General features: G+C 38.9%; 2 protein-coding genes across 2 annotated transcripts in view; one reads left to right on the top strand and one right to left on the bottom strand.

Moving 5' to 3' along the window:
• Positions 1–27,219, top strand: part of LOC307022235 (uncharacterized protein) — a 50,734-nt gene extending 23,515 nt beyond the window's left edge. Inside the window, exons 2-4 of the mRNA XM_079654924.1 lie at positions 24,673–24,801; positions 24,894–25,087; positions 25,423–27,219. Coding sequence (XP_079511050.1) covers positions 24,697–24,801; positions 24,894–25,087; positions 25,423–25,456 — 333 coding nt within the window. The 5' untranslated portion in view covers positions 24,673–24,696 and the 3' untranslated portion in view covers positions 25,457–27,219. The remainder of the gene's footprint in view (positions 1–24,672; positions 24,802–24,893; positions 25,088–25,422) is intronic.
• Positions 12,314–21,078, bottom strand: LOC307022359 (uncharacterized protein). The gene is made up of 5 exons (XM_079655142.1): positions 14,086–21,078; positions 13,819–13,985; positions 13,595–13,685; positions 12,895–13,067; positions 12,314–12,668 (listed from the first exon to the last, which is right to left on the bottom strand). The coding sequence occupies exon 1, from the start codon at positions 21,073–21,075 to the stop codon at positions 19,924–19,926; it is 1,152 nt and encodes a 383-aa protein (XP_079511268.1). The 5' UTR covers positions 21,076–21,078; the 3' UTR covers positions 12,314–12,668; positions 12,895–13,067; positions 13,595–13,685; positions 13,819–13,985; positions 14,086–19,923.
• Positions 27,220–27,468: the final 249 nt, after the last annotated feature.

The following is a 27,468-nucleotide window of genomic DNA, read 5'->3' as shown; positions in this document are numbered from 1 at the left end:
CGTCTGTTTCCGGTTATTTTTATTTTGAAATTCCGTTCCTGAAGGACGCCAAAAAAGCCCGAGATTATGGAATCAAACCAATAAATAAAAGCAAGGATAATTGTGTGTTATTGGTGAGTAAATAACAGTGTGTTATTTTGAAAAGAATAACAAATTAGAAGAAAAAAAGATTTAAAAAATACAGATTTCAGTGTTCTGAGGCTCTGAGACCCATTTATTTTTCTCACAGACGGAAACAAAAGTCCGAAATTATACGATTTAAAATAAAAGCAATAATTGTGGCTTGATATTGGGTAAGAACATGTTTTTATGAACCACACAGCTTCCGGTCTTCCACGACCCGACCGGAGAAAAAGACGTGCTGCAGGCACGAAACACATGACCAGTAGAAATACATTGCTTTTAAAATCGTGCTGTGCAACACGAAAAAAGGGGGGAAATCGTGTTGGTGAACACAAATCAATAGATTAAAAATCGTGTTGGTGAACACGAAATGCCATGAGACTGGGTTGTACATAATGCATGTTTTTCTGCTATCTTTGATTAATGATAAAAATATAATTTTACCATTAGTTCTTAATGAAATTGATACTGTTTGCCTACTACTAACAATACATTGAAGTAATTTTACTGTGTATTTTTTGAGAAATACTCTGTCAAAGTCCCCTGCTGAGAACAAAATCAAGCCACTTCTTCTAAGTTTGATGAGGGAATTCTTTTTTGTTGCCATTAGTTCTTCGTGAGATTGATCCTGTTGGACTCAGTACTGGTGAAACTACCCCCACAAGTAGCCTAGCCTACTATGAAGTACTTACTGTGTACTTTTTTTCGTACTCCTCTGTCAATGTCCCCTCCTGAGTACAAGAATGCATGTTTCTCTGCTATTTTGAATAAGCGTTAAAAAACCTTTCTTCCTGAGACTTATATTGTTGGACAGAGTATTTTTAGAGGATATGGTGGACATGATATCAGCAATACTTCCGGTCAGTACTCCAGCAGCAGCATTTTTACACCTTGGAAAGTCTTTAGAGTCTGGCCTGGATAGCTGGTCTATCCTTCAGCACACTGACAAACTCTGTCACATGGTTGCCCTCTTATGATGCTGCTGTCTTTTAAGATTATTTCTCAGCCGCTAGTTCATTCCTCGCAGATTCTTCAGTCTCATCAGCCTCATCCTTCCATCAGTCCCAGTCAACGCCTACAGCACACTTCCAGTGTCTGACTCCATATGATATTGTCCTGATGCTGTAAGGGTGATGTCCCATGATCACAAAATGACCCCTCTAAAGTCTAAGTGCCAACTTCCAAGGACCTCATATTATGTCTGTCATTAATGTTACATCACCCATTATAACAGTTTTCTTTCCTTTTTTTTCTTCTCTTAACTGCATAGTCCTGTCTTTAAGTATAATACAATGTAAAGTATTTTTCCTGCACCATTTTAAGGCTTCAAAACAGGCATTTTTAGTGTATTTGTTTGGAGAAATGACACAATCAATTGCCCAGAATTGTACTTTATAAACTGTGAATCTTGTGGTGCTTGGAGAAATACAGACTGCTTAAGCCGACCAGGTTATATGCCTTTTTTGGAGCCCTTTTTTGTAATACGATACGATACAATATACTTTATTGTCCCCGTAAGGAAATTTGTTCTGGACTCCGTCCTGCAGTTCCGCATACATGTACATATACAAACATAGTGGACATTAAGAGACATACACATATCATCAGTCATACACCGTTTGAGCAAACAAAATACACAGACGCACATACTGACAATGGCGACCTATTGCACTACCTCTCATGGCCAACATTTAAAAAGTACATTTCATTACATTTGACTACATTTCATTTCATGTGAATGTTAAGAAGCTTAATCGACATAGGTGGGAATGAGTGCTTATAGCGGTTCAATAATATTTATTCAAATGTCACTAGTTATTTAAACAAACCACTATCTGAGGATAATACAAGCAACCATAAAACACCCTTTATCTAGAGAGCCATTGAAGCCCATGAAGAATGTATCCTTCCACAAATCTTTTCATCTGCTGTATTAATAATGTTGCCACGTGTTTCCAAAATCAAGTTAAGGCACTATCTGGGCAGAAAATTACAAATATTCTTAATTTGCTGCAATTTTAAAAAAGTGTTCATAAAGACTGCATCAATTATATGCTATATATCTATATTTATATATATAATATCAATATTTGTATGAACTAACCATAGTCAATTTAAATAGCGGGCACAAATGGGTTAATTGCCATGCATGTGGTGTTTGATAGTTTACGTTCAATTTCAACTATTTTAGGCAGAAAAACGTTTATTGACTAAACCTTTTTTAATAATTTACTATAATTTAGAAAGGTTTTTGCGCGAAATCCTTTCAAAATTAAACTTTTTTTTCATTTTATATTTAAATTTGAAATGTTTGCACACAACATTATTGATTTATACATTTTTATCAATTTTTTTAAAATTATGAATCCATTAATTGTATTGTGTTTCCTTGAGGCTGGGGAAGATATCATGTAGTTCAACATGCACACGTTCTAATGCAAGTAAGTATAACATGGAAAAGGAAATAAAATAGGTTTCATATAGGAGGATTTGGATTTATTTTCTCTCACCTTGTAATTAAACAATCAATCTATAATTTAGCTCTGGCCTTCACTCACAAAAAAACATTTTGTTGAATTGGACACATTTTTCGAAGCTCTATTGAATGACATGCAATGACTGGGACTGATGGAATAATCTGTGAGGAATTAACTAGGAGCGGAGAAATAATAATATTTTAAAAGACAGCAGCTTCATAAGAGGCCAACAAGAGTGACAGAGTGTGTCAGTGTGCTGAAGGAGTTGGGACCAGCTATCCAGATCAGACTCTGAAGACTTTCCAAGGTGTAAAAATGCTGCTGCTGGAGTACTGACTGAAAGTATTGCTGATATCATGTCTACCATCCTCTGAAAATACTCAGCAATATCAGTCTCAGGAAGAAAGGTGTTTTAACGCTTATTAAAAGAAAAACATGCATTCTTGTTCTCAGGAGGGGACATTGACAGAAGAGTACTGGAAAAGTACACAGTAGGTCTAAGTACTTCATAGTACTTGTGGGGGTAGTTTCAATAGTGCTGAGTCCAACAGGATCAATCTCACGAAGAACTAATGGCAACAAAAAAGAATTCCCTCATCAAACTTAGCAGAAGTGGCTTGATTTTGTTCTCAGCAGGGAACTTTGACAGAGTATTTCTCAAAAAATACACAGTAAAAGTACTTCAATGTATTGTAAGCAGTAGGCTAATACAAAGTCAAACAGTATCAATGTCATTAAGAAGTGAAAGCAATTCTAGAACCCTGAAGGCAAGAGAGACTGAAAAGAGTCAAGGGAAGCTTATAAAAGTTAACAGCATTTAATTACACAAAAGATGCGGTGGTGTACAAAATGAAATGTGCGAGTGGAGGCGCTCTCCACATCCAACGACCGGTCAGTACAGGTCAGGGGGTAGAAGAGATCAATTCTTGGCTTGCTCTTCCTGTTGCCATCTGAGGTCTTCTCCTATTGGCCGGCGTTGTCGGGGGGCGGGTCCAATGCAATTCCTGCCTTTTTCTGTAGCTAAATTGCATCATTCTGGCGTCTGTGGTTATTTACACATTATTCAGCGTCAATAAATGAGTGCTAATCCCAGTGTGCTCAGTGTACAACATCAAATGTAATTTCACCTTGGTTCAAGGTTTGAAATCGTATGATTCCGCCAGATGCTAAATGCTAACCGGAAGTGACGCATTTTCAGAATAAAAGTGTTAAGCTAATAGTGAGAACTTCCGGTTTTTCAGAATAAAACAGATTTAAATCAAATAGTGTATTTAATTCAAATTACGCCATATCAACATTGATTTTAATTTCTAACAATCCCTCCTTACATACCATTTAAGGTATGTAAATAATATTGAAATCAATGCGTTCTTCATCCGAACATTGCATGGTACATAACTCATAAAAGTAAAAAATACAAATAAGAATACATATTCATCATAAATATAAAGTTTTTCATTTGTGCATAACTTCTATCTTAAACCTTTAATGTCACTTCTCAAAATAGCAGCAATTAGCTTGGTATGGAAAATGTCTAACGCCCTCCTTTCACATCATAAATCACCTTCATACTGCATCTGGTGTAAAGGCACTTGTTCCTTTACAAAGTATAAGAAGGATTAAACTATCTAAAAATAGCTAAATATTACTCTTTATTTAAACAAGTCTAGCGCCATTCTATCGATCTGTTTTTATCTAACTGTTTGTGTCATCCTTTTACTGTGTCTCTGGTGCAATTTACGAATCTCTGCTGGCTCCAGTGGATATAGTTCTCTCCATCCACATTCTTGTTGGTTCTGGGACAGAGGAATAATAATTCAGAAACTGCTGATATTTGAATCTTACTACTTGGCATATGTTACAAAACAAAAAACATCTTCTTGGTGAACTAAATAAAATAAAATCTTTCTCAAATCTAATATAACAATTAACTATTCCTGTTTGTGGTAAAAACACACTAACGTTATGTAATACAATTTCATTATGATTCAAAAACAACTAAAGTCATGATGATGTCAGAGTGAATGATTTCCTGAGTGTGTCTGTCCTGTAAGGTACGTCATTCTCTGCTTGGATCGTGTGCAGAAATCCCATCGATTGCACCTGGCAATACTGCTTCTACCTATCTATTATCAAGCTGACAAATGAATACAGAAATCCAACATACTGTCATCAAATGTCTTTCTATTATGAATTTAAATGAAATGTATATCCCCATAATGATAATAATAACCTAAACAATAAAGTCTATGGCCTTTACTTCTTTTACCAGGCTAGTTACAAGATGTTGTCAAAATTAAATTCTGTCTCATTACATTACTATGTTTTAGCTTAACTGTAATATGTTCTTTCTACATTTCAAACCTCAGGTACTTTAATATCTGTTGAAATATTACAAAATTGTTTCATTATCACAGGTCAACTTCTTCGGTATTCCATTCTGGAATTAGATCTCTCACAGTAGCCCCTTGGCCACTGATTCTGCATCTGTGTTACCGGTTATAACTCAATCAATATTAGAAACATGTCAACATTCACCAAACAGTATATTATCCCTAGATATGGAGCAGGTTAATCCTAAAACTATCTTCAATGCTCAGTTTGAACATCTGGTTTGGGGCAGAAAGTTTCTTTCAATCCTTAAAGAAAACCTTTAAATTGTGATTTTACATTTACATGTTGACATTATACATTATACACACACTCCCCCCTATTTACACATGAACTCATGTGTAACAAAATCCTGTAATGGGGAGGGGGAAAACACTTCCAGGTAAATATTGGTTAGGGACATAATGAACATTGTTTACAATTTTAGATCCATTATTATTATTTCCACAGTAAACACTTCAGTGAAAATAAGTGTTTCTCTCCGTCTTTCAGGCCCAAAAGAAACAGAATCTTCAGATTTTAGATTGAGTTTTACATTTGCAAACCGCCAACTCCTGTGGGAATAAAATATCATCAAGTAGATTAGAAACGTGTCCGGTTTCCCCTTTTTATGGAATTTTTAGGAAACCTCTCGTTTCCCTTGGAGCTCCAAAATAATATGTTAGTCCAAAAACATGCTTGGTTAGTTATTGTTTTAGAATCATGCAGTTACACTGATCACATGCCGGCATTCATTCACACTCACTCTATCTGGTTGTCAAGTCAGGTTTGGTTTGGTGACTGACCTCAGGGTCAGTCATTGACAGTGCTTTTGTCACACTGTCAGTCAGGGTCAAAGGTAATTTGGTCTCAGTCTTTTGGCCATGTCGTGCTCTGCAGAGTCTTTTCAGAGGTATTTCAGCATAGGCGGGTTCCCTTTATCTACAAAAATATGTCATATGTGGAGCGCCATTCCTTATTCATTCACGATTTCAACTATGATTTTCAAGATGGTTCTAACTTTCCTTTTGGACTTCTGCCTCCCATCTTTCCTGAAACTTGGTACAAAACTCACTTCCTTATAGTACTACTGCTACTGCAATTCATTTACACCTAATTAGTATTACAATGTCTAATAGATTTAATTCAGAAACTTGTGTACATAACTATTATCTTGAGTCAAACCATTACTAGGATCTGTGTAGCTCTGCTATGTATTTCATAGCTCATCTATCTTCAATTCTGGTCCACTTAAAAAACAACGTTAAACTCTTTAGCAGTGTGTGGAACCTTGGGTGTCCGAACATGTAACAATTACTCCCTCCTTTATCAAGGATTTTATATTTCCATCTGAAAGCCCTCCTATGGTAATAACTATGCTACAATGGAGAAATCAACACTTCAGATTGGAATACTATATTTGGCTTGGCACGAGCTCTTCCTTTAACATGATCCATACAAATACAGATGTGTCTTATAGAGTGGTTCCTAAAACTATCCTTTTAATGGTGATCAATATTGTAACAAATGAGATCACACGTGAATAAAAATCTCTAAAAGAATAATTTGTTAACATGATGAAAAGATTGAAGCATATGGTTCTACTCTGTACTCCAAAACACCCACTGCTTAAAGTGTAGAGAATATTTCCATCATGTCTCCCTCAGTGTGATTTTCTCATTTTACTTTAATAGTTTCCTCTTTACTGCTATTTTTAATTTACAAATTGATTAATTCATGGTTAATAAATCTGTTTGTCTTTACGTATTTATCAAGTGAATTCAAGTTATTTAAATGTGGTCTCTTTTATGTGCGTTTGTGAATAAGTGTGTTTATGTGTAAACTCACTCATTCCCGTTCTCCTTTTCTCCTCCTCTGGTTGTCTCAAGCCGTGACCCCGGCCTCCTCACTTCTAATCGACCATGCCAACTCCTCTGATTCTGTCTTCTCTTCAGTCCATCAGCTCTTGAATCCATCCGCTGTAACTCTTTTAGGCAGCCTTTGGCCCAGTCACATCTGCAGCCCACATCATGCCACTGTTCTTGCACTGCTTTTTATATGTCATCTCCTCCTTTACAGTCTCTTCGCTGTTTATATGGAGGGCGGATTCTGTCTCAAGTTTCACACTTTGCTCTTGCCAAATCTCGTGGCTCAGCTTGGAACTTCATGCCCGGTCTGAGGGACTGATGAGAGTATCTCTGTATGTCAGCAAGCCGTTTGGTTCTGGATGCCTCAGGTGGAGATAGTTCTGGCTGCAGTTCTGTTGTTCTTGTTGTTTCAGCTCTGGTTCTCTGTCTGTTTGATGGAGAAGGAGGAGTCTCCTGTTGGGTTAGGTCTTTTGTCTGCTTGGAGGGTCGGGGTCGTAGCCTTTCTGACTCAGAGGGGGAGTCCAGGTCTCGGGACGCATTATCTATAAGAAATCTAGCACACTGAGGTTAAATAAATCGAACCCTTTCCACTCTGTCCCTTTCTAATCATACTATCCGTCTTAGTTGTTAAATGACATCTAAACAACACCATTAATGTCTACTAATGATATTACAAATACTCCCTCTAAAAATTGTTTCATCCATTGCTACATATTTACCCAACCTGACTCTTTCAGGAAACCATTTTCTCCTATAAATTGAAACACCTGTTTCAAGCATCACATATTTCACACACTAAGAAAGAACATCTCCATATTTCTCCAATATTTTAAATCCCACTGTTACTTAGAACAATAGTAAACCTGCAGAGCACACTAATCAGATTACAGTAATGAAATTTGACCCAAGTGTAGGCCTATGTCTACTTTCCATTATACTTATTACTTTTAGTGAACATTTATTTATATTGTCTAAATCCCTTGTCTATGATGTGCAAACAGTTCGAGTGTAAAAATGTGTTTTTCTCTATGTATTTACACTCTAAGTATTCTTGAGTTTACTCATCTCCTGGTGCTGTCGTTGTAAAAATGTTCGATTCCTTATTGTTTTGAACCAGTTTTCCAAAGTCAGTTCTAACTGCCATGCCGTTTCAGGAAAGGTGGCGGTACGGCTACACAATGTGTAAGTGGGTGCCAACATGTTCCTTTTTTAACTTTGATCCGGAGCGCATCTGCAGTGTGTTCTACAACTTTCCACGGTCCACTCCATACAGGTTGCAACAACTTCATCTTGTGGATTTTTACATTTACCCAATTCCCTGGTCCAACAGAAATATTCGTCATGGCCCTGGCATATGCTTCCGCCTCAATTTTTCTCATATCTAACACTGGTTCTCCTCTGTATCGTGAGGGGATACCTTGTGGTGGATATTGCTGAGTGGGGCAATCTCTGGCCAAATGTCTACAATCACCACATATGAAGCAGCCGCTATCTCTTCTTCCTCTTGAGCGTTGCTTTCCTCTCCATTGTCCCTTTTGTTGATGCTGTATGGGAGTGTATAACTGTGCTTGCGACTGTACTTGGGTAGGAAGATACACAGGCATTTGCTGTTGCTGGAATTGTGTGGGAAGATACTGCGGTGCTTGTGGCTGTACTTGCGTAGGAAGATACACAGGTGTCTGCTGTTGAAGACACTGCTGTGCTTGTGGCTGTACTTGCGTAGGAAGATACACAGGTATCTGCTGAACTTGGTTTTGTGGACATACACTTCCTCCTCCGCTTTGTTGGTTCTGCATTTGATTCTCTGGTTCTTCCTGAGTTTGAACTGTTGGAGGTGTCCACCCTGCCTTCTCTGCTAGTATGGCCATCTGATTAGCTTCAGTATCTTTCTCAGCCACCTGCATCTTCAAAAGTTTTTTTTCCAGTTTCTTTGTTTCTTCATCATCTTCCTTTGTTATTTCCTGGCATTTGATGTCATGGTGAATGAGATGTAGTCTCCATTCTTCTGGGATTTTAGCTTCTAACCCCACCACATCTCTAAGGCGTGCCTGCACTGATTGGGGAAGGGCTTTAATGACCGCGTCCTTCCACAGCATTATGACAGCCGGCGAAACGTCATGTCGTTCTCCAGTACAGTCCTCCCACACTCCTTCGCATCTCTTCAGGAAGGCATGCATGTTTTCCTCCATGCCTTTCCTCAGGCCGGTGAGGGCATGTAAACTGTGTGTTGTCGGGTAGATTTGACGAATAGCAGCCCAATAATTCGACCTGATGTAGTTGAATGAAGTGTCATCTGGGTCGTGCGTGCAATTGGCCTCGGAATCTACTGCTCTTGCTTCCAGTCGTCTTTCAATCCGTCCGAGCAGGGCCCTCATGTCTCCCAAGCACAGGTGGTCTTGGGCTGTGTATCTCTCCAGATCAGTCACCCACTTCTGACCTCCTTTCGTGAGTGGAGGTAGTTTTGCCACTAATGCTTCCATGTCCCTGTGAGTCCATGATTGGTATTGAAATCCTCCTCTTCCAGCCGCTATCAATGGCATGGAGGTATGTGCACCGGTCTTGGATCTTTTAGTTTTCTTGGTTCTTCTCGTTTTGGGGCATTTCCCAGGGTAATGTTGCTCATTTTCGTCGCTACTATTATTCTCAGGAGGAGATGCAAAACCGCGTTGTTGCTGTGACTGTTCAAGGTATGGGGAGTGTCTACTGGTTTCAGATGTGTACCGCAGGTGTCATCTTCACCTCCCTGTCCTTCGGAATAGTCAGGAGAGTAGTTTATTCTGCATTTTCTTTGAGTTCTTTGTTCTTCTTGTTCTCTCCTTTCTCTCTGTTGTCTATCTGCCTTCATGTCCTGAAATCTTACATCTTCTTGTCGTCTTTCCGCCAGAAGTTGTTGGTATTTATCTTCCTCCCTTTGTCTTTTGGCAATAATGTCATTATGGGCTTCAACTGCCTTTCGTCTCTCTTCAATAATGTCATTATGTGCTTCATCTGCTTTTCGTCTCTCTTCCATTCCTCTGTTGAGCTGCTCTTCCATTCTTCTGTTGAGTTCCTTTTCCATTATTCTGCCGAGTTCTTCCATTCTTCTGTTGGATTCTTCCTCTCTTCTGCAGAGTTCTGCTTCCATTCTTCTTCTGAGTTCTTCCATTCTTCTGTTGGATTCTTCCTCTCTTCTGCAGAGTTCTGCTTCCATTCTTCTGTTGGATTCTTCCTCTCTTCTGCAGAGTTCTGCTTCCATTCTTCTGCTGAGTTCTTCCATTCTTCTGTTGGTCTCCTCTTCCATTCTTCTGCTGAGTTCTACCACATGTAAGCTGTTTGTCAATCCTTGGCTGGCATCTTCCAGATGGAATACCAGACTTGCAACCATAGCTTTTCTTTTTTCAGCTCTGTTCATAGCAATGTTTTCAGGTCCATACCAAGAGGGTTGTCCGGCTTTGATCCATGCTTTTTCCTGTTGTAGGTATTCAGCATTCTCATGTTCAACTACAGCTTTTCTATGGGCTTCCGTTGGTCCAGGTTGATCATCTGCTGGAATCAATCCTCTTGTTTGCCACTGTTCTAACAGTTTCTCCATTTGGTTCCATGTCCTCTGTCTTTTACTTGAAACTGTTAAAGCATCTGATCTGATTTTTACCCTTTCCTTGATATCTGCAGTTGAGCCTGGCTCTGCGACTGGTCTCAACTTGGTGTCTTTTGGCGACATGTTTAAGTACTTGGATAATATTATTAAGTTATCAAAGATGAAAAACTAATCCTCTGAATAGTACCTTTGTATTCTTTACAAAGATATCCTATGTCACCTGAACTTAACTTTAAAATCTGGTTGTGGTTTTTTTTGTTTGTTTTTTTCAAATAAATTAAAATGTTGTAAAACTGAAATTGTTAGAAATTAAAATCAATGTTGATATGGCGTAATTTGAATTAAATACACTATTTGATTTAAATCTGTTTTATTCTGAAAAACCGGAAGTTCTCACTATTAGCTTAACACTTTTATTCTGAAAATGCGTCACTTCCGGTTAGCATTTAGCATCTGGCGGAATCATACGATTTCAAACCTTGAACCAAGGTGAAATTACATGTGATGTTGTACACTGAGCGCACTGGGATTAGCACTCATTTATTGACGCTGAATAATGTGTAAATAACCAGGGACGCCAAATTGAAAGCAATTCTAGAACCCTGAAGGCAAGAGAGACTGAAAAGAGTCAAGGGAAGCTTATAAAAGTTAACAGCATTTAATTACACAAAAGATGCGGTGGTGTACAAAATGAAATGTGCGAGTGGAGGCGCTCTCCACATCCAACGACCGGTCAGTGAAGGTCAGGGGGTAGAAGAGATCAATTCTTGGCTTGCTCTTCCTGTTGCCATCTGAGGTCTTCTCCTATTGGCCGGCGTTGTCGGGGGGCGGTTCCAATGCAATTCCTGCCTTTTTCTGTAGCTAAATTGCATCATTCTGGCGTCTGTGGTTATTTACACATTATTCAGCGTCAATAAATGAGTGCTAATCCCAGTGTGCTCAGTGTACAACATCAAATGTAATTTCACCTTGGTTCAAGGTTTGAAATCGTATGATTCCGCCAGATGCTAAATGCTAACCGGAAGTGACGCATTTTCAGAATAAAAGTGTTAAGCTAATAGTGAGAACTTCCGGTTTTTCAGAATAAAACAGATTTAAATCAAATAGTGTATTTAATTCAAATGACGCCATATCAACATTGATTTTAATTTCTAACAGAAGTAATGGTAAAATTATATTTGTATCATTCATCAAAGATAGCAGAAAAACATGCATTATGGAGGGAACTATGACAGAGGATTACTCACAAAGTACACAGTAGATAGAACGAAGTACTTCATTTTATTTCTGGTAGAAGTCAAACTAGAACCGAGTCCAACAGTATCAGTTTCCTTAAGATCTTGTGTTAACAAATATTTGTATCACTCGTCAAATATAGCAGGAATAATGAAGAGCAGCTAATTTGAAAAAGCAAACTCGAGAGACGGCGGAGTTGACCGCAGTGCAGAACCGCTGTATAGTTTAAATCTCCTAACAATGTTGTCCATTTTAGACATAGGCTTATTATATTTACAGCCCTTAATAACATCCATTCTCTGGGCTCAATATGTGTCTTGGCCGTTTTTGTTGTGATCGCTAAATTCCCCTTGTTTATAATAATCACCGTTCCTTCAGCAGGATACTGTGATTCAAAGTGTGATTTTAGCAAACGAGTGCTTTTGTTTTGAAATCACTTCCGTGAGTTTGGCCCCGCCCCTCACTCCAATGACCATTAGACCATTTAGTAAGGTAAAAAGCAAAAAGCAAAAAGGCCTCTCAGACGCTCTTCCGTTTACGTGTTTAATAAAGAGAAACAATTGGATGTTAGATACACGGATTACGAAGAATCCGTGTATTTACCGTCCAATTGTTTTTCTTAACAACGGGGCGAAACTCACGGAAGAACGTTGGACACGCAATCAAACAATTTTCCATTTATTAAACATTGCAGATGAACAATTAACAAGTCATAGAGCTAAAGAAAACTACAACAATAATTTTCTGTAAGATGATATCATGGAACCTGGAATTTGAACACACACCACTTAACAATAAACAATAAACTTAACAATAAACGACTGAACTGCTGTCCACTTTAGGGCAGGGCCCTTAAAGCATCCAGTGCTGCAGACAGTCCAGCAACCTGGGTAAACACTGGCTCCTGATCCCTGCACTTAAGGCATTGGGGAGATGTTATCCTCCACTCCTCCACACAGAGCCTGCATCCCACCATGCTTCGGCAGCAGGAGGAAAACATGGGTCCAGTCATTGTGTCTTTAAAAAGAAAAAAGAGAGGTTTTTAAAGATATGCTGATAGTTACTGATTGATGTCATGGACTGTATTTCTGAAGCATGCACTCAAACTGAGAAAGATACTGTTCAGAAATAGATTTGAAAAGATTAACTTAGAATAATATGAAAATCCGGCACCTATATGTTTTATTTTTTAAATACTGTTTGTTACACTGAGCATTATTCAAAGAGAAGATGAAAACAATACCTCTGCAGATCAAACAGCTAAATGCCTGTTTGACTTCTGGCCTTGGTACTACCAAGTCCTGGCTGGCTGCCACTATGTCAGAAATCTTCCTGGTGACTTCTTCCAGGCCTTGGGATGCATCCAGCAGTTCCTCCACCTTGTTGCTCAGTGTGTGGACTTCAGAGAGCTCATTCCTGTTTTTGTCACATTTTGAAAATAGTTTAAGTATTAGCAGTCATCTAAGATTTTTTCTTCATTTTATTAGAGATTAAAGAAAGTTATGTATTCCATGGCAAATGAGATTATGCTAAATAAACAAGAGCATGTGGAAACATTTCATTTCTTGAAATTACATTTAAAGGATATTGTTTATAAATGATGATTGTTGAACAGATGTTGACTGTGACTCTTCATACCATGTGCTGACCCACAGAGTACTGAGGTGTGCTACAGTGAAGCCCATGCTTATGCATGTCTGCCCCAGATGGCAAACGTATATAGCCCTTGAGCTGCAAAAATGCTAAATGGCCAGAAAGCAGCCTTTTTCAAATAATGAGAGAGTTTTGCCAGTCTGTTGTTAGCGAGTAAAATAGTGAAGTGAAATGCTGCATATCGTGACCCTTCAGTTTGAGTGCTAGCCCTTCTTTACACATTAAATTATTTCCCCTATTGATAGACCAGAACTTCTCCAGACAAAATCAGTTTTGTTATTCAACCACACCTGCTTCTTGAGCCTCTTCAACGCCATTGCCTGAAAGCAGAGCTCTCAACAGCATGGATCTTTCTTGCATTCTGCCTCCAGTACAAAGACCCTTTATGAGAGAAATAAAGAGTAAAGACACGTGAAAATAAAATGTTAAAAGGGGCACATTGTTGTACTGATAGCACTTTCAGACCCTTATCTTTTGCACAAATGAAAATGAAATATAGAATAATTATATTTACTAATTGTCCCTTCAGACTCAACGATTTCATTCCCAACGGTGTCTCCCATGGCCACATTCACTTTTCCTGTGATCAGTGGAACGCTTGCCTCTGATTCAACAAATCTGATCATGACCACCCTTGTGGAAACAATCTTTCCATCCATTATTTCTGACACATGTATTGACCTGTAATGCAAAAAGAACAGTGACACACATTTAGTTAGCAACATGGACTAAAACGTAACATTCTAAAGCATGCCAACGTATGAAATGGGCATCTCATTACCTTTGAAATGACCGAGGGGTGCTAATTGATCTAGTCAACTGACTCATGTTTGCAGTAGACATTGGCTGACTATGACGAAAAGCAAACGGCCCTGACTCAGCTTGCTCTGTCTGGATCCTTTGAGTCTCCCCAGGTTTTTCCCCATGAACCTCATAATGACCGTGATCAGAGAGGTCCAGGGAGCAGAAACACCCACTATCCAATGGAAAAACCGCAACGTTGGCGGCATCAGTGATGAAAAGGCTACCTGCGTTGACCTAAAAGAAAATAAGAGGTTATATATATTTCACAATTTCCTTTTAAACAATCACTACATTGTTCTTTGTCTTTCCATGTGTGTCCTTGCATAATTTATTCCTTTGTGTCGTTTCTTCAATGGTGGTAGTGGTTTATTAATTGTATTAAAAAAACATGCAGTTAGTAGTTAATCCTCAAGATTATTTGTATGCCCATATCAGACCTCAGTATCAATCTAAATGTCACTGATATAGTTTATAAATAAATGTCATGCTGGACTATATGACTAAATTGCAGTAGGGCCTGACTCATTTTGTGGCATCTGCAGGCAGTGGCAAGTAATTCCGGCATATGCCACAGATGCCACAACTTGCCGAGGCATCTGCCGCTGCTCAACGGGAATTGCCACAAGATGCCAGAGTAAGAGAAGGTTTACTGTAGCTGCCACTCGCCTTCCGTGGCAAATGCTGCTATTTAAACCCGTATTCATCGTGTAACATGTCGCTGTTTAGGCATGACTTTATCGAACTGATCTGTACACAGGACTGATGTGCGATCTCTATTTTTCAAAAATATTATACATTATCATTTCTATTCAATTTTACTTGGAGCATGGTTTGCTAAAATAAACAAACGTGCTATATTTATGATGAAATATTGGCGAGTGAGGGTTGCAACGCCCTTGGCAATTGTCGCTTCTTGAGGGGAGTTTCCACTGCTTGCTACGATAAACCAGGTGTATTATGACTAGTAAAGACAAATAATTAACAAATAAATATCTGTATTGACACAGCAACGTGTACACTGGTGTTTTTAGACTTGGCTACAGACTTAGTGCAGCTGTAACTGATTGCAGTTGCCACTGCTAGTGAGATGCTAAGGTTTACTTTATAAATTAGACAAAGGACAGTTATATTTGCACCATGCCTTCAGCAGCAGCAGGCCATTCACTTTGATTTTATCCCGTTAAGAAATGTCATCATTTCGACAATAAAGAAATGCTACATAAACGTTATCTTGCACGTTTTATTGAACCATCTCCGTTTCTTTTTTCCCATTTTCTTTTTTTATTAAAGTAAAAAGAACAAAGAACAAAGGGATGTAACATAGATGTACATGGTATGTTGGGACATCAGCATCTGGGTTTCTCGATACAGCAGCAATAACATATTATACATATATACAGAACAGTGAGATCTCAAGAATCAAAATAGCCTAAATAAATAAAACTAACAAAGGTAAATAACACCATCACAAAAAGACAAATCTAGCAATTACTTAAGTCCACGAAATCTGGCCGTGACTGTTGTACATAGGAGACCCATACTGACCACAGCTTAATAAATCTGTCCATTTGTAGGCAAAGTGAAAAGGTAATTTTTTCCATTATGTATACTTCATTAACTATAACCTTCCATTCCTCTATTGTGGGGGAGTCAGGATGCAGCCAGTGCCTCGTGATGGTTTTTTTACAAACAGATATCAGAATACTAAATAAATAATTGTTGAAGTGCCCTGGGTGAAAATCATTTTTCCCTAAAATAAAAATGCAAAACTGGAAAGGTATTTTCACATTAAATATACTTTCCAATATTTTGTGTATCTCTAACCAGAAATGTTTTATGACTGGACAATCCCAGAATATATGCCAGTGATTTGCATCCTGACTCCCACACAGTCTCCAGCACTTTGAATCCTCTCCTGTGAAGTGTGATTTTTGCTTTGGGGTAATAAAGAATCTAATTAGACATTTCCATCCAAATTCTCTCCATGTATGCGAGTTGGTGCATTTCCACTGAAAGATGCAATATTTGTGCCATTCCTCCTTCGAGATCTCAAAATTACCTTCATTTTCCCATTTATTTTTAACATAGTCTGTGGAGTGAGATTTTTTTGCCATGAAGCCTTTATACAGTCTGGATATAATACCTTTGTTTAACTTTGACATATAGGCTCCTAAAATTTCTTTCAGCACTGGGTCATCCATATCTGGTGGGTATTTTTTAATAGTTTGGTCAAAATAATGGCGTAGTTGTAGATACCTATAAAAGTCTTGCTTTTCCAGAGCATATTTTTCTCTTAAAGTTTCGAAATCTTTTAATTGTCCCTTATCCGTTATTGAGTAAAATGTTGTTATTCCTTTGGCTATCCAGTTTTTAAATCTTGAGTCCAACTCATTAGGCTTGAAATCTTGGTCATAGGCGCACCATCTGAGTATTCTTAGTTTATCTAATAATTTATATTCCTGTCTAACAGAGTTCCAAATTTTAAGTTGAAATCTTATCCATGGGTTTTGAGTGCTGTTTATAAATCTTTCTAAATCCTTATTGCCTAATATTGCCTGAATTGGGGGGTCCTTGATCAGTGACAATTCTATATCTTTCCACCTGGCATGGTAGTCTTGATTGCATAAGTTCAACAATGGTCTAATTTGAGCCGAGTAGAAATAATCTTTCAGATGTGGTACCGCCATACCTCCTTCCTCCTTCGGCAGTTGTAACGTTTTGAACCTAACCCTGGGTTTTTTCCCTTGCCAAATGTACCTGGAAATCATTTTATCTCACTCAGAGAATTGCTTTGTGGAGATTTCTGTGGGGAGAGCCTGAAACAAAAAAAGAAGTCGTGGGAGAATGTTCATTTTTACTGATTCAATTCTTTGGGTAAGACTCATGAAAGGGTTGGAGTTCCATCTCTGTATATCTGCATTTATTTTGGTCAAAAGGGGATCATAATTAATCTTTGCCAGTGTGGAGACATCTTTTGGAATCAGCACACCCAGGTATTTCAGTGAAGTCTGGTCCCATTTCAGATTACATTTATCTTGCAGTTGTTTAGGGGGAGTATAGTTTAATGTTAAAATCTGGGTTTTCTGAACGTTTAGTTTATATCCTGCATATTTACCAAAAGTGTCCAATAGCTTAAACAGTTCAGGAAGTGAGCTCGAGGGTTCCCTTAAATATAGCAAAACATCATCTGCGTATAACGCGGTCTTGTGTTGTTCTCCCTTTATGATGATGCCTTTAATGTCATCGGTCTGTCTTATCCATTGGGCAAGGGGTTCAATATAAAGTGCAAAAAGCAATGGCGACATTCCGCAACCTTGTCTTGTGCCTCGTTCTAATTTAATAGTGTCTGATAGGTACCCATTTATTTTTATCCGTGCAGTTGGATTATTGTATAGTGTACTAATTCCTCTAATAAACTCTTCGTGGAATCCAAACCTTTCCAAAACTTTATATAGAAACTTCCAACTCACAGAGTCGAAGGCCTTCTCCGCGTCCAGGCTGACCAATAAGGCTTGTAATTTATGTTCCTGGATATGACTCAATATGTGTAACGAACGTCTAATATTGTCATGGGTCTGTCTCTGTGAGATAAACCCGGTCTGGTCAGTGTGGATAAGCTGGGGAAGAACCTTTTCGACCCTCCTGGCAAGAATTGAGGTGAATAGTTTGTAATCGGTGTTAAGAACTGAGATTGGTCTATATGACCCGCAATCCAGTCTGTCCTTTCCTTCTTTTGGTATAACAGAGATAGTAGCCTCTCTCCACGATGGTGGGATTTTTCCCTCTTTTAAAGCTGTGTTGAATGTCCGGAGGAGGCTCGGTATTAACTCAGACCTAAAGGTTTTATACCATTCGGAAGAAAAACCATCCGGGCCAGGTGATTTGTTTGCTTTTAGTCTAGAGATCGCCATATTCAACTCCTCCTCTGTTATTGCAGTTATTAATTTTGTATTTTGGTCTTCTGACAAGGTAGGTAAGTTGAGAGAATCTAAAAATTGTCTAGTTTGCTCTTCACCCTCCAGGTGTGGCTGTGTATATAATCGTTTGTAATACTTTTGAAAAGTCATTTTTATTTCGTTTTGCTTATATAGAACAGTTTTAGAGTCTGAGTCTCTAATTTTGTAGATCGTGCTATCCGCCTGTTGCTTTTGGAGTTTCCTCGCCAGAAACTTCGCAAATTTTGAACCGGATTCATAATATTTTTGTTTTGTATAGATCAGCTTTTTTTCTATTTCTTGTGCGTACAAAATATTTATCTCATTCCTAACTTCTTTTAGTTTTGAGATGAGAGTTGTATCTGGCTCCTTTTTATGTTTTGTCTCAAGCTCTTTTAATTTTCTGTTTAATTCTGATAATTTTAATTGTCTTTCTTTCTTTTTATACGCACAAAAAGACATAATTTTGCCCCTAAAAACGGCTTTCAGTGCATCCCACACCATTTCTGAGCCGACCTCCCCATTATAATTTTCTTCTATGAACATTTTTATTTCTTCTTTCATTCGTCTATTAAATTGTAAATTGTTTAGAATATTTGAGTTTAACCTCCATAGTGTATTTCCAGGGTTATTACTGATTTGTAACGACAACGACAGTGGAGCGTGATCAGACAAGTCAATATTACCTATCTCACAGCAATGTATCCTATGGCGATCTCTTTTAAAAATGAAAAAGTAATCGATTCTGGTATAGACTGTATGTGGATGAGAATAATGGGTGTAATCCCGACCTGTTGGGTAGAAGTCTCTCCAGAGGTCTATCACACCCAGTTCTGACATGAGAATCTTAAGTTTCTTGTGTAGGGAGGTCTGGGTGGATCCTCTTGAAGAGTCTAGTCTAGGGTTAAGGCGTACATTCCAATCCCCTCCACATACAAGAATACCTGTTGCTTCTGTCATTAGTTCAAACAATTTTCTATAAAAGGTTAGATCACTTCCTGGGGGGGCATAAACATTCAGTAGTGTTATTTGGACCCCTTCTATCTTTCCTGAAATTAATAAATATCTTCCCTCCTTGTCCTTTATTTCTGAGAGATGTTCAAATGAAAGTCTATGAGATAATAAGATGGCTACACCTCTCCTGTGGCCTGTTTTATAAGATGAATAATACACTTTAGAAAAACCCATTCTTTTCAACTTTTCATGTTCGGTAGAGGGTGCGTTTCCTGTAAAAATACAATGTGTGCATTCTCTTTTTTCATCTTACTCAAAATCTTACTTCTCTTGGTCGGATTTAGAACCCCGTTTACGTTAAATGAAATAATTTTAAAGTTATGGTTATCAGCCATGGTCTCCTATGGGTGTTGCAGTTGTTAAGTTTCTCCCTGAACAGTGACCAGCACTCAGAACATTGTACATCCCTGTAACTCTCGTGAACATCGAGAAATTAACATAGTAATATAACAGTAACAGAATAATATGAACCAGAATGTCATTACATTCCTCAAAGTCTTTTGCTTCCAATATTGAGGCTCGTTCTAGGTGAGCCTTTGAGGGGCTCGAGATGTTAGAGCACCCATAAAGGGAAAGCCTGCTCTTTAATAAGAGTAGGGCCCCTTGAGATGGCTGCATAACGGTCACAGTCATAACTGAAATAACTAAATGTGTCAAAGGTGGAAAATGTCCGTTATTAATATATTGGCATCCCAACAATTTTACATAGTTTAATAATAAGATGTAGGCGTAGTAACACTTCAAAACAAACCAACTTAATCTGTAAGTAAATAGTAGTATAGTAATATAATGTAAACAGGTGGTGACTGGAGTAAATAACAGAAAACCACAGACTTATCTGCATCTCAGTGATTCAAAAAACGCTGTCATTCATCTGCAGAGGATCTCCGTTGGAATCCCTGCAGTTTGTCTTTGTACCGGGACCGGGAGGTTTTCTCTCTGTTATCAGCCTTGTCCGGAGCTCCGGAGCGCCGGCTCCCGGCCACCTGCCAGGTGGACAGGAGTTGAAGCTCCCTCTGGTCCGGGTCGGTCGGGGCAGGTACGACGGTGACTGGAAGTCCCCGTGAAGCCATGTCTTCTGTCGCCTCTGTTGCGCTCTGATACAGGCGGGTGCCATCACTGTAGAAAACCCGGAGTCTTGCTGGATAGGGCGTCTGGAACTTCAGCTTTCTCTCCTTTAACATTTTCTTCACTTCAGCGTATTCGATGCGCCTTTTAAGGATTGCAGGCGGGTAGTCGTGGTCCACATAGAAGCGGGCATTATTGTAGAAAACCTCTCTTTTCTGCCAGGCTTTGCGGATCACCTCTTCTTTGATCCTGTAGCTCGCGAGCTTGGCAATGATGGACCGGGGCTTCGTCTGTGAGCCGGTGGCTCTTGGTGCCGGCACCCGGTGTGCCATCTCCACTTTGAGTTCCGTATCATGTGGGAAATCCAGCGAGTCCCTCAGCAGATTTTCCAGGAAACCGGGGATGTTGTTACCCTCTGCCTCTTCTGGTATCCCATAAATCCGAATGTTGTCTCTGCGAGCCCGTCCTTCCTGGTCTATCAGTTTAGCCTCCATGTTGATCTGGCGCTGTAAAAGCCGTTTCAGGAGCGTCGTTGCTGCTGTTAGTCCTGATTCTGCTTCGCCAATTCTCCCCTCGGCTTCATCCAGTCTGTTGTTTGTTCTACGTAGCTCTTGTTTTATCTCTGTAAGCTGTTGTTTGTTGTCCCGTCTGAAGTCCTTCAGTTCGTTCAGTATGCTTCGTAAGCTAGCATCAACCGGCCCGTCATCCTCGCTACTGTCCTGGGTCGGAGAGCCAGCGACACTCCGGCGATCTTGCAGTGTCCGTTCATCCATGTTTTCGGTCATAGACATAATTTTCCTACTTCTTGTAGCAACCCTGTCTTCCATCATGTGCAAAAATACACTATTTGATAATATCTCAGTTGTCTTCAGGGTTATTTTAATAAACCGTTGGGGAGCGCGAAAATCAAGCTGCCATCTTGAGCGTGACCCGGAAGTCGAATGAACCATCTCCGTTTCTAACTTTCATTATAATTTTAAAAAGAGATCTCTCTCTCATCTGCGTGCGGGGGCGGGGCCTCACAGATATGCTGCGCTGTGCACACAGTTCTGCTGGTAATAAATATTACATTTTGTGAGGAAACTTTTCCACCAATAATTCCAATAAGTATTCCAAAATGTATTCACTTCAGGTTTACGAAAGTAACTGTAATCAGATTAGTTGTTTTTCAAATGTAACGCGAGCTGAATACAGTTAGGCTACTTGATTTTTGTATTCTGATTACGTAACACCGTTACATATATTCCGTTACAACCTATGGTGACAACCCAACCCTGTGTACAGATCATCAGTCCTGCGTACAGATCAGTTCGATAAAGTCATGCCTAAACAGCAACATTTTACACGATAAATACGGGTTTAAATAGCAGCATTTGCCACGGAAGGCGAGTGGCAGCTACAGTAAACCTTCTCTTACTCTGGCATCTTGTGGCAACTCCCGTTGAGCAGCGGCAGATGCCTAGGCAAGTTGTGGCATCTGTGGCATATCCTGGAAGTACTTGCCACAGATACCACAGATTAGCGGCCTCTGTGGCTGTTGCCGGAAGTACTTGCCACTGCCTGCAGATGCCACGAAATGCGTTTGCTGTCTCTCCTAAATTGTCTCAGGGCTGTCACCAAGTAAATGCTGTTTTTAAGTTATTGAAGTTTCTTCTTGCTTCGCTTCTGAAAAGTTCAATTATAGTTATTGTTGGGGCAGAATCTCTGCTCCGCGCCGTTCCTATATGAGCGGGTTCTCAAAAGAAGGAAAAATTCAAAGCAGCCAGGATAAGGGTTAAACAATAATCTGCTTTAATGGCAAAAACATACAATACATCACCTAATCACGAAGCACTCTGCAGAGTGCTCAGGTTCTACCACTGTGTGAGACACGCAAGTCAAAAACAAGAGCGCCGATCTTCAAAATGATCACAACCTTTACACACAGAGTTCCCTTCTGAGCGAGCTAGACAGTGAGTTGGCAGTGTTCCATTGGTCGGTTTCCCTTCTGGGCGGGATCCCAGGTAGTAAGTCAGTTTGTTGATTCCATCTGTTGCTTCACATTGTATGTGTGTGTGTTTGTGTGTGTGTTTCTGTCCCTCTGCCCTCAGGCAGATCCCCCAATCAATGATTTGGAGTCATGACAGAGGACTCTTTGACAGGACACATACTCATTCCCCCTAAACATCTTCAACACACACAAACATCCTATCATGTATCTTTAACATAAGTTAATTGTTCTTATCGCTTAATGGCTTCCCTGAACTTCCCTTCACCCCAAAGTCAGCTTACTAGGAATGAATACATTTTATTGATAAGCTCAAAAGGACCTTTATCTCATTTACTGCTGGGTGACCCAAGTCTCAAGGCCTCTTTTGGGGTCTGTAGGAGATAAATCATTAATTCTACAAGACTTTAACTGCCTTATATCTGAGAATGTATCCGGGAATTCCCCTGTTGATTGCAAGGACTATTGATAATTAACAGAGAGACCCTAGGGGCCTCTTCTTGGTATCTGCTAGGCAGAAGTCACTCAATGCAGAAATCACAAGTTTAACACACATTCTATGTAAGGTGACATTCAAATGAATATACCACATTGAACTTTCCTGCCATAACACGTTACTTTAATCCTTCAAATAATTCAAATAATACTTCATTATGCAGTTATTTGTGCAAAACAGTTCATATAAAATAATTATCATTGAATCTTTTCACATCTTTTCATGCCATGTCTATTTTGTGCACCAAATTAAGGATAACATCCGATAACATCCTAATAATATCCTTCCCCATTTACAATGTGATATCTAAATATTGTTTTGTTTTTAAATTGAATGATTAACTGACTCTCTCGTCCAGATGACTCGTAGCTTTATTGCTATTGAAACAAGGTTAGCTTGTTACACACACACCATGTGCCTGTTCAATCAATAATTAATCACGGATCTCTTAAAAATACCCGAAAAATGCGGCTGATTCTGTCGACGCGCATGTCGTCTATTTTAAGAGTAACTCGCTTGCTGCCTCTGAAAAGAAAGTATGACTCCATCTCCGTGTTTATTGTTAACAATATATTGCTATCGCCGTGTCCGACAAGTCGTTCTTGGCGGTAATGTGTGCATTACACAGGGTGCATTTACGGCATGGTGCCGTAAATGCACCATCAATTTACACCAGGACTGCTGTGCGCACGACAGGAAAGTTTGATCGCGGGAAAAATATAGTCACCCTCCTTATTAATAATAATGGAGTCCAGTTTGTTGGCATATAGAGAAGTTATACAAAGTATGATAAAAGATGGTTGTACTGATCAAAATATATCAAATCATCTCCAGTATGAATGTGGCTTAACAAAAGGGTTCTCCCACAAACATCCGTCGCTTTTGTACCCAAAATGGCATAGGCAGAGAGCGAGTGCACGATTCCCAACTGGAAGTAGAGGTTGCTAAAGCAGCTGTTGAGGTGAGGTAGGCCTATGGCTTAATTCAGTGATGTAAAGTAATTACGTAGATATACTCAAGTACTGTACTTATTACTTCATAGTAATAGAGTGGTGTAGTGAAGCGTCCTAAAACCCGGAAGTAAGTTTCTTCTGGTTCCATCAACAAAAAAGCTATGCAATTTCGCCATAGGATTTTGGAAAATAGCTCGAAATAATGTCTGCGGTTGACACACATTTAAGAGACGGATCACGTTTTGTTCAGTCGGATAATCTCCACATGTCTACCCTACTTTTATAATTGTATAATCATAAATCGAATCGAAAGATTTATGATTTTAGGACGTGTCACTGCACGACTCTATAGCCTACTGTTGGGTTTCGGAATGCTGGGAGGAGTAAATGGCCAGAAAGAATCCAAGAAACTTCTTGTAAAATTGATAGGGTTTTAATTATAGTAAACATGACGTTCCTCTGAGGCTGCGACGGGAGAGGGGCCGTATAAACGTTTCAGCTCCGATTATAAACTCTGGTACTTCCAGTCTTCTCCCATTGGTTGGCGGCGTCATATTCCGTTGCCCTCTATTGACGTAGCTAAACATCCATTCATAAGCATTTAAATAGCTATATACATGATAGTTAACCATATAGTAACAGTTGATATGTTAGCATCGATGAGTGGCAGTTGGAGACGGTGTGTTTAGTATGTAACTACACACGTTTTTATCCATCTCTTCACTAATGCTGCTTGATATGCTACATCCTACTGGGAATGCTAAAAAACAATGCAACTTCCGGTTCCGGAAGCTACTACCCCCGATATTTGTCCGTGGGGGAACAATACATCAGTGGACTAAAGTTCCGGTTTAATTTGTATATTGATTATTCTCACAATACAAACAAATGTAACGAGCCCTGAATTATGGGTTTTCTTTGAGACGTAGGAGCTGAGTTGAGGCTTAACAATGATGTGACAGAAATACTCACTCATAACTTTGGACATAATTGTGTAAATAATAATGAGATAACTATTCTGTTTTTTTTTGGTTTCAATTAGAACTAAAAAACAAACGGTTAAAACATACCTTGGTCCTATTTAGTTTTTGTTTTGTGTTTACAAATTCAGACTGGACCAACATATGGAAGAAAAATGATGACTGGTTACCTGGCCTCAAAAGGAATCCGAGCATCAGAGGGACGTGTTGGTCGTGTCCTCAGAGAAACTAACCAGCCATATCATGCAGATCGGTATCGTGTAGGTATTATTAAAAAACATCTAGATGTTCCTGTATTGTACATTGCTGTGAACATATTGTGAGAACAATAACATTGTGTTTAATTCCTCAGAGATTAAGGAATTTAAATCCAGTGCCATACAGTGCAGAGTACATGGGTCACAAATTGCACATTGACCAAAACGAGAAACTGGTGATGTATGGGGTGACCCACGTCCTTGCCGTGGACGGATTCTCCAGCAACATTGTAAGCCACTCCACCATGCCAGTGAAAAACCACCTGACCATATATCAAGAGGTTTACCAGTAAGTTTCAGTGCCCTGTTTCTGTTATAATAATATAATAATAACCTAATAAAAAGGTTGCAAACAGCAGACAGTAAATAATTTAGTAAACGTTTAGCTAAATAAAAACACAATGACTAAATATAACTTTATTTGAACAGTTTTATTTTAAGAAAAATATTTTAAATCGAAAACTACTGACAGGTAACCACTGTATATTGTACGTTACTTGGTAATTGATTGATGAGATCAACATTTTAACTGCATACAAAATTCGCTTTAGCAATGCTTAGGTTGTAACGACAAACATGAAATTCTGTTACATGTCATAAGACTTTTGTATTGCTGTTTTGCAGGAGTGCTGTCCTACGATATGGAATGTGGGACTAAATCTGAGTAGACCATGGAAAAGAATTCTACTTGACTCTTTTCATGCAGGAGAAATTGGCAGACTACCGGAATAACACAGGCAGACAGCCATACATGCAAACAAAGTCAACACAGGCGAGTTGTTTTTTTATCTGAATTGCAATCAACGTGTTCATACATTACATTACATGTCACTTGTTAGACGCTTTTATCCAAAGCGAATTACATACTCAATACTGTGGACAATCCCCACATAGCCATTTTTGTCTTTTATTCCTCACTTTATCTGCTGTAATCATGTAAATTACCCTGTGGCGAGATCTCATTCCATTATTCACCCAACTGCTAGCTGATAAAGCTGTCAATAGACCCATGGCGTTCACTAAACTTCTCTAGGGGACTGCTAGCTTTTTCCTATTACATAGGAGAGATACACAGTACACGACCCGTTTCTGCTTTTTTTTTTTTTAATTAGAACGAAAAAACAAACGGTTAAAACGTACCTTCGTCGTGTAAAATTCGTGTATCTACCGTCCAATTATTTTTCTTTATTAAACACTGAAGTATTATTTGAATTATTTGAAGTATTAAAGTAACGTGTTATGGCAGGAAAGTTCAATCTGGTATATTCATTTTAATGTCACCTTATATATATTCATGTGTGTTAAATTTGAAGGGACAAAGTATATTTTCCCTCCCCAATATATTGAGGTGAAGTCTTTGTGTTTAGAGAAGGATGTGAGCAGGGGACATCCTTATTTGGGGATAGCTCCAACACTCTGGAATGTTTCCATCATAAAAGAAGAGGCTGCGTTACACATGCTTAGGGCAAATGTGTGTGTTTTCATTGCAGTAAATATATGTGCTGCATGATTACTGTTCAACTATACCTCTGTTTTTATTCTTTCATCTGCGGGTACTAAATGGCTACAAACATTGTGGAGAAATTAGCTTAAACATGTTTTATTACTCTATATGAAATGGAAGCAGCTTTTATGACAGGGACGAGAGAGCAGGGGGAGGGGACATTCTTCTTAAGATTTTCAGCATGTAAATTGTCAGGAAAATCTACTTGTTTTAAATAGATGTGTGTGGTTAATTACTTTGTATTAATAATAACAGTATGTGTAAAGGAAGCTGGAAATATGCAATGTGAAACCTTTTATTTGAAGTAAAGATGTGAACAATAGCTCAAATGGCTGGAAAGGCTGCAGGACAAATGAGTGTGTTCTCTATATTAGGCCTGTGTGAAGTTTGACTATTTGAAAAGCATCTCTAATACTGCTTAAGAGCATAGGGAATGTGTTCCTCGTTATTATTGATATGAAGGTAATTTACATGTATTACGTATATTTAGCCAACTATAACAACTATATCTTAAAACATACTTTTAACTTGTGTGTGGTAACCTGAGGGGGGAAGATGGACTCAGGGACAAAGGGCCATAAAGGGGATGTGTGTGTGCTGGCTGCAAGATGTGAAATAAGATAAGGAAACTTGTTGTTTATAGCAGGTTCGTTCCAGACACCAAAAGGTATCTGGTTTTCGTCAAACTGAAAGAGACTTTTTGTTTCCGGATTTCTTCTGCTGTGTCGCACTGATTGGGTGCGACAGGCCATGTGTTGGTCTCTCCCAATAAGATGACCTCTGGGGGAAAGCACGCACACACCTCCTCCTGTGTTTTTAGTATGAAAGCCTATGTTTTCCTTTGGTTCGCTCTCTTTTTCTTCAGGCTGACCAGAGAGTGAGAAAGGAGAAAGAGCAGGAAGTACTTCCTTTGTATTTGTATTGTTACTTTGTATCATTAAAACAAGATTATTGTTTCACTTGCATTCTGGTGTTTCTTAATCCCTTCCTTTTTACGAATTTACCCAGTTTACCAAACGACACGCGGAGACGAGGTTGGTTTTAAACATCCTCAAATCTCCAACAACACGTAAACGGAAGAGCGTCTGAGAGGCATTTTTGCTTTTTACCTTACTAAATGGTCAAATGGTCCTTGGAGCGAGGGGCGGGGCCAAGAAACATGTTTC

The sequence above is a fragment of the Notothenia rossii genome (genome assembly GCF_949606895.1).
Source record: "Notothenia rossii genome assembly, chromosome: 10".
NCBI classification, from domain to species: domain Eukaryota; kingdom Metazoa; phylum Chordata; class Actinopteri; order Perciformes; family Nototheniidae; genus Notothenia; species Notothenia rossii.
Note: the sequence above shows the minus strand (reverse complement) of the source record. Positions and strands in the feature narration are given on the sequence as shown.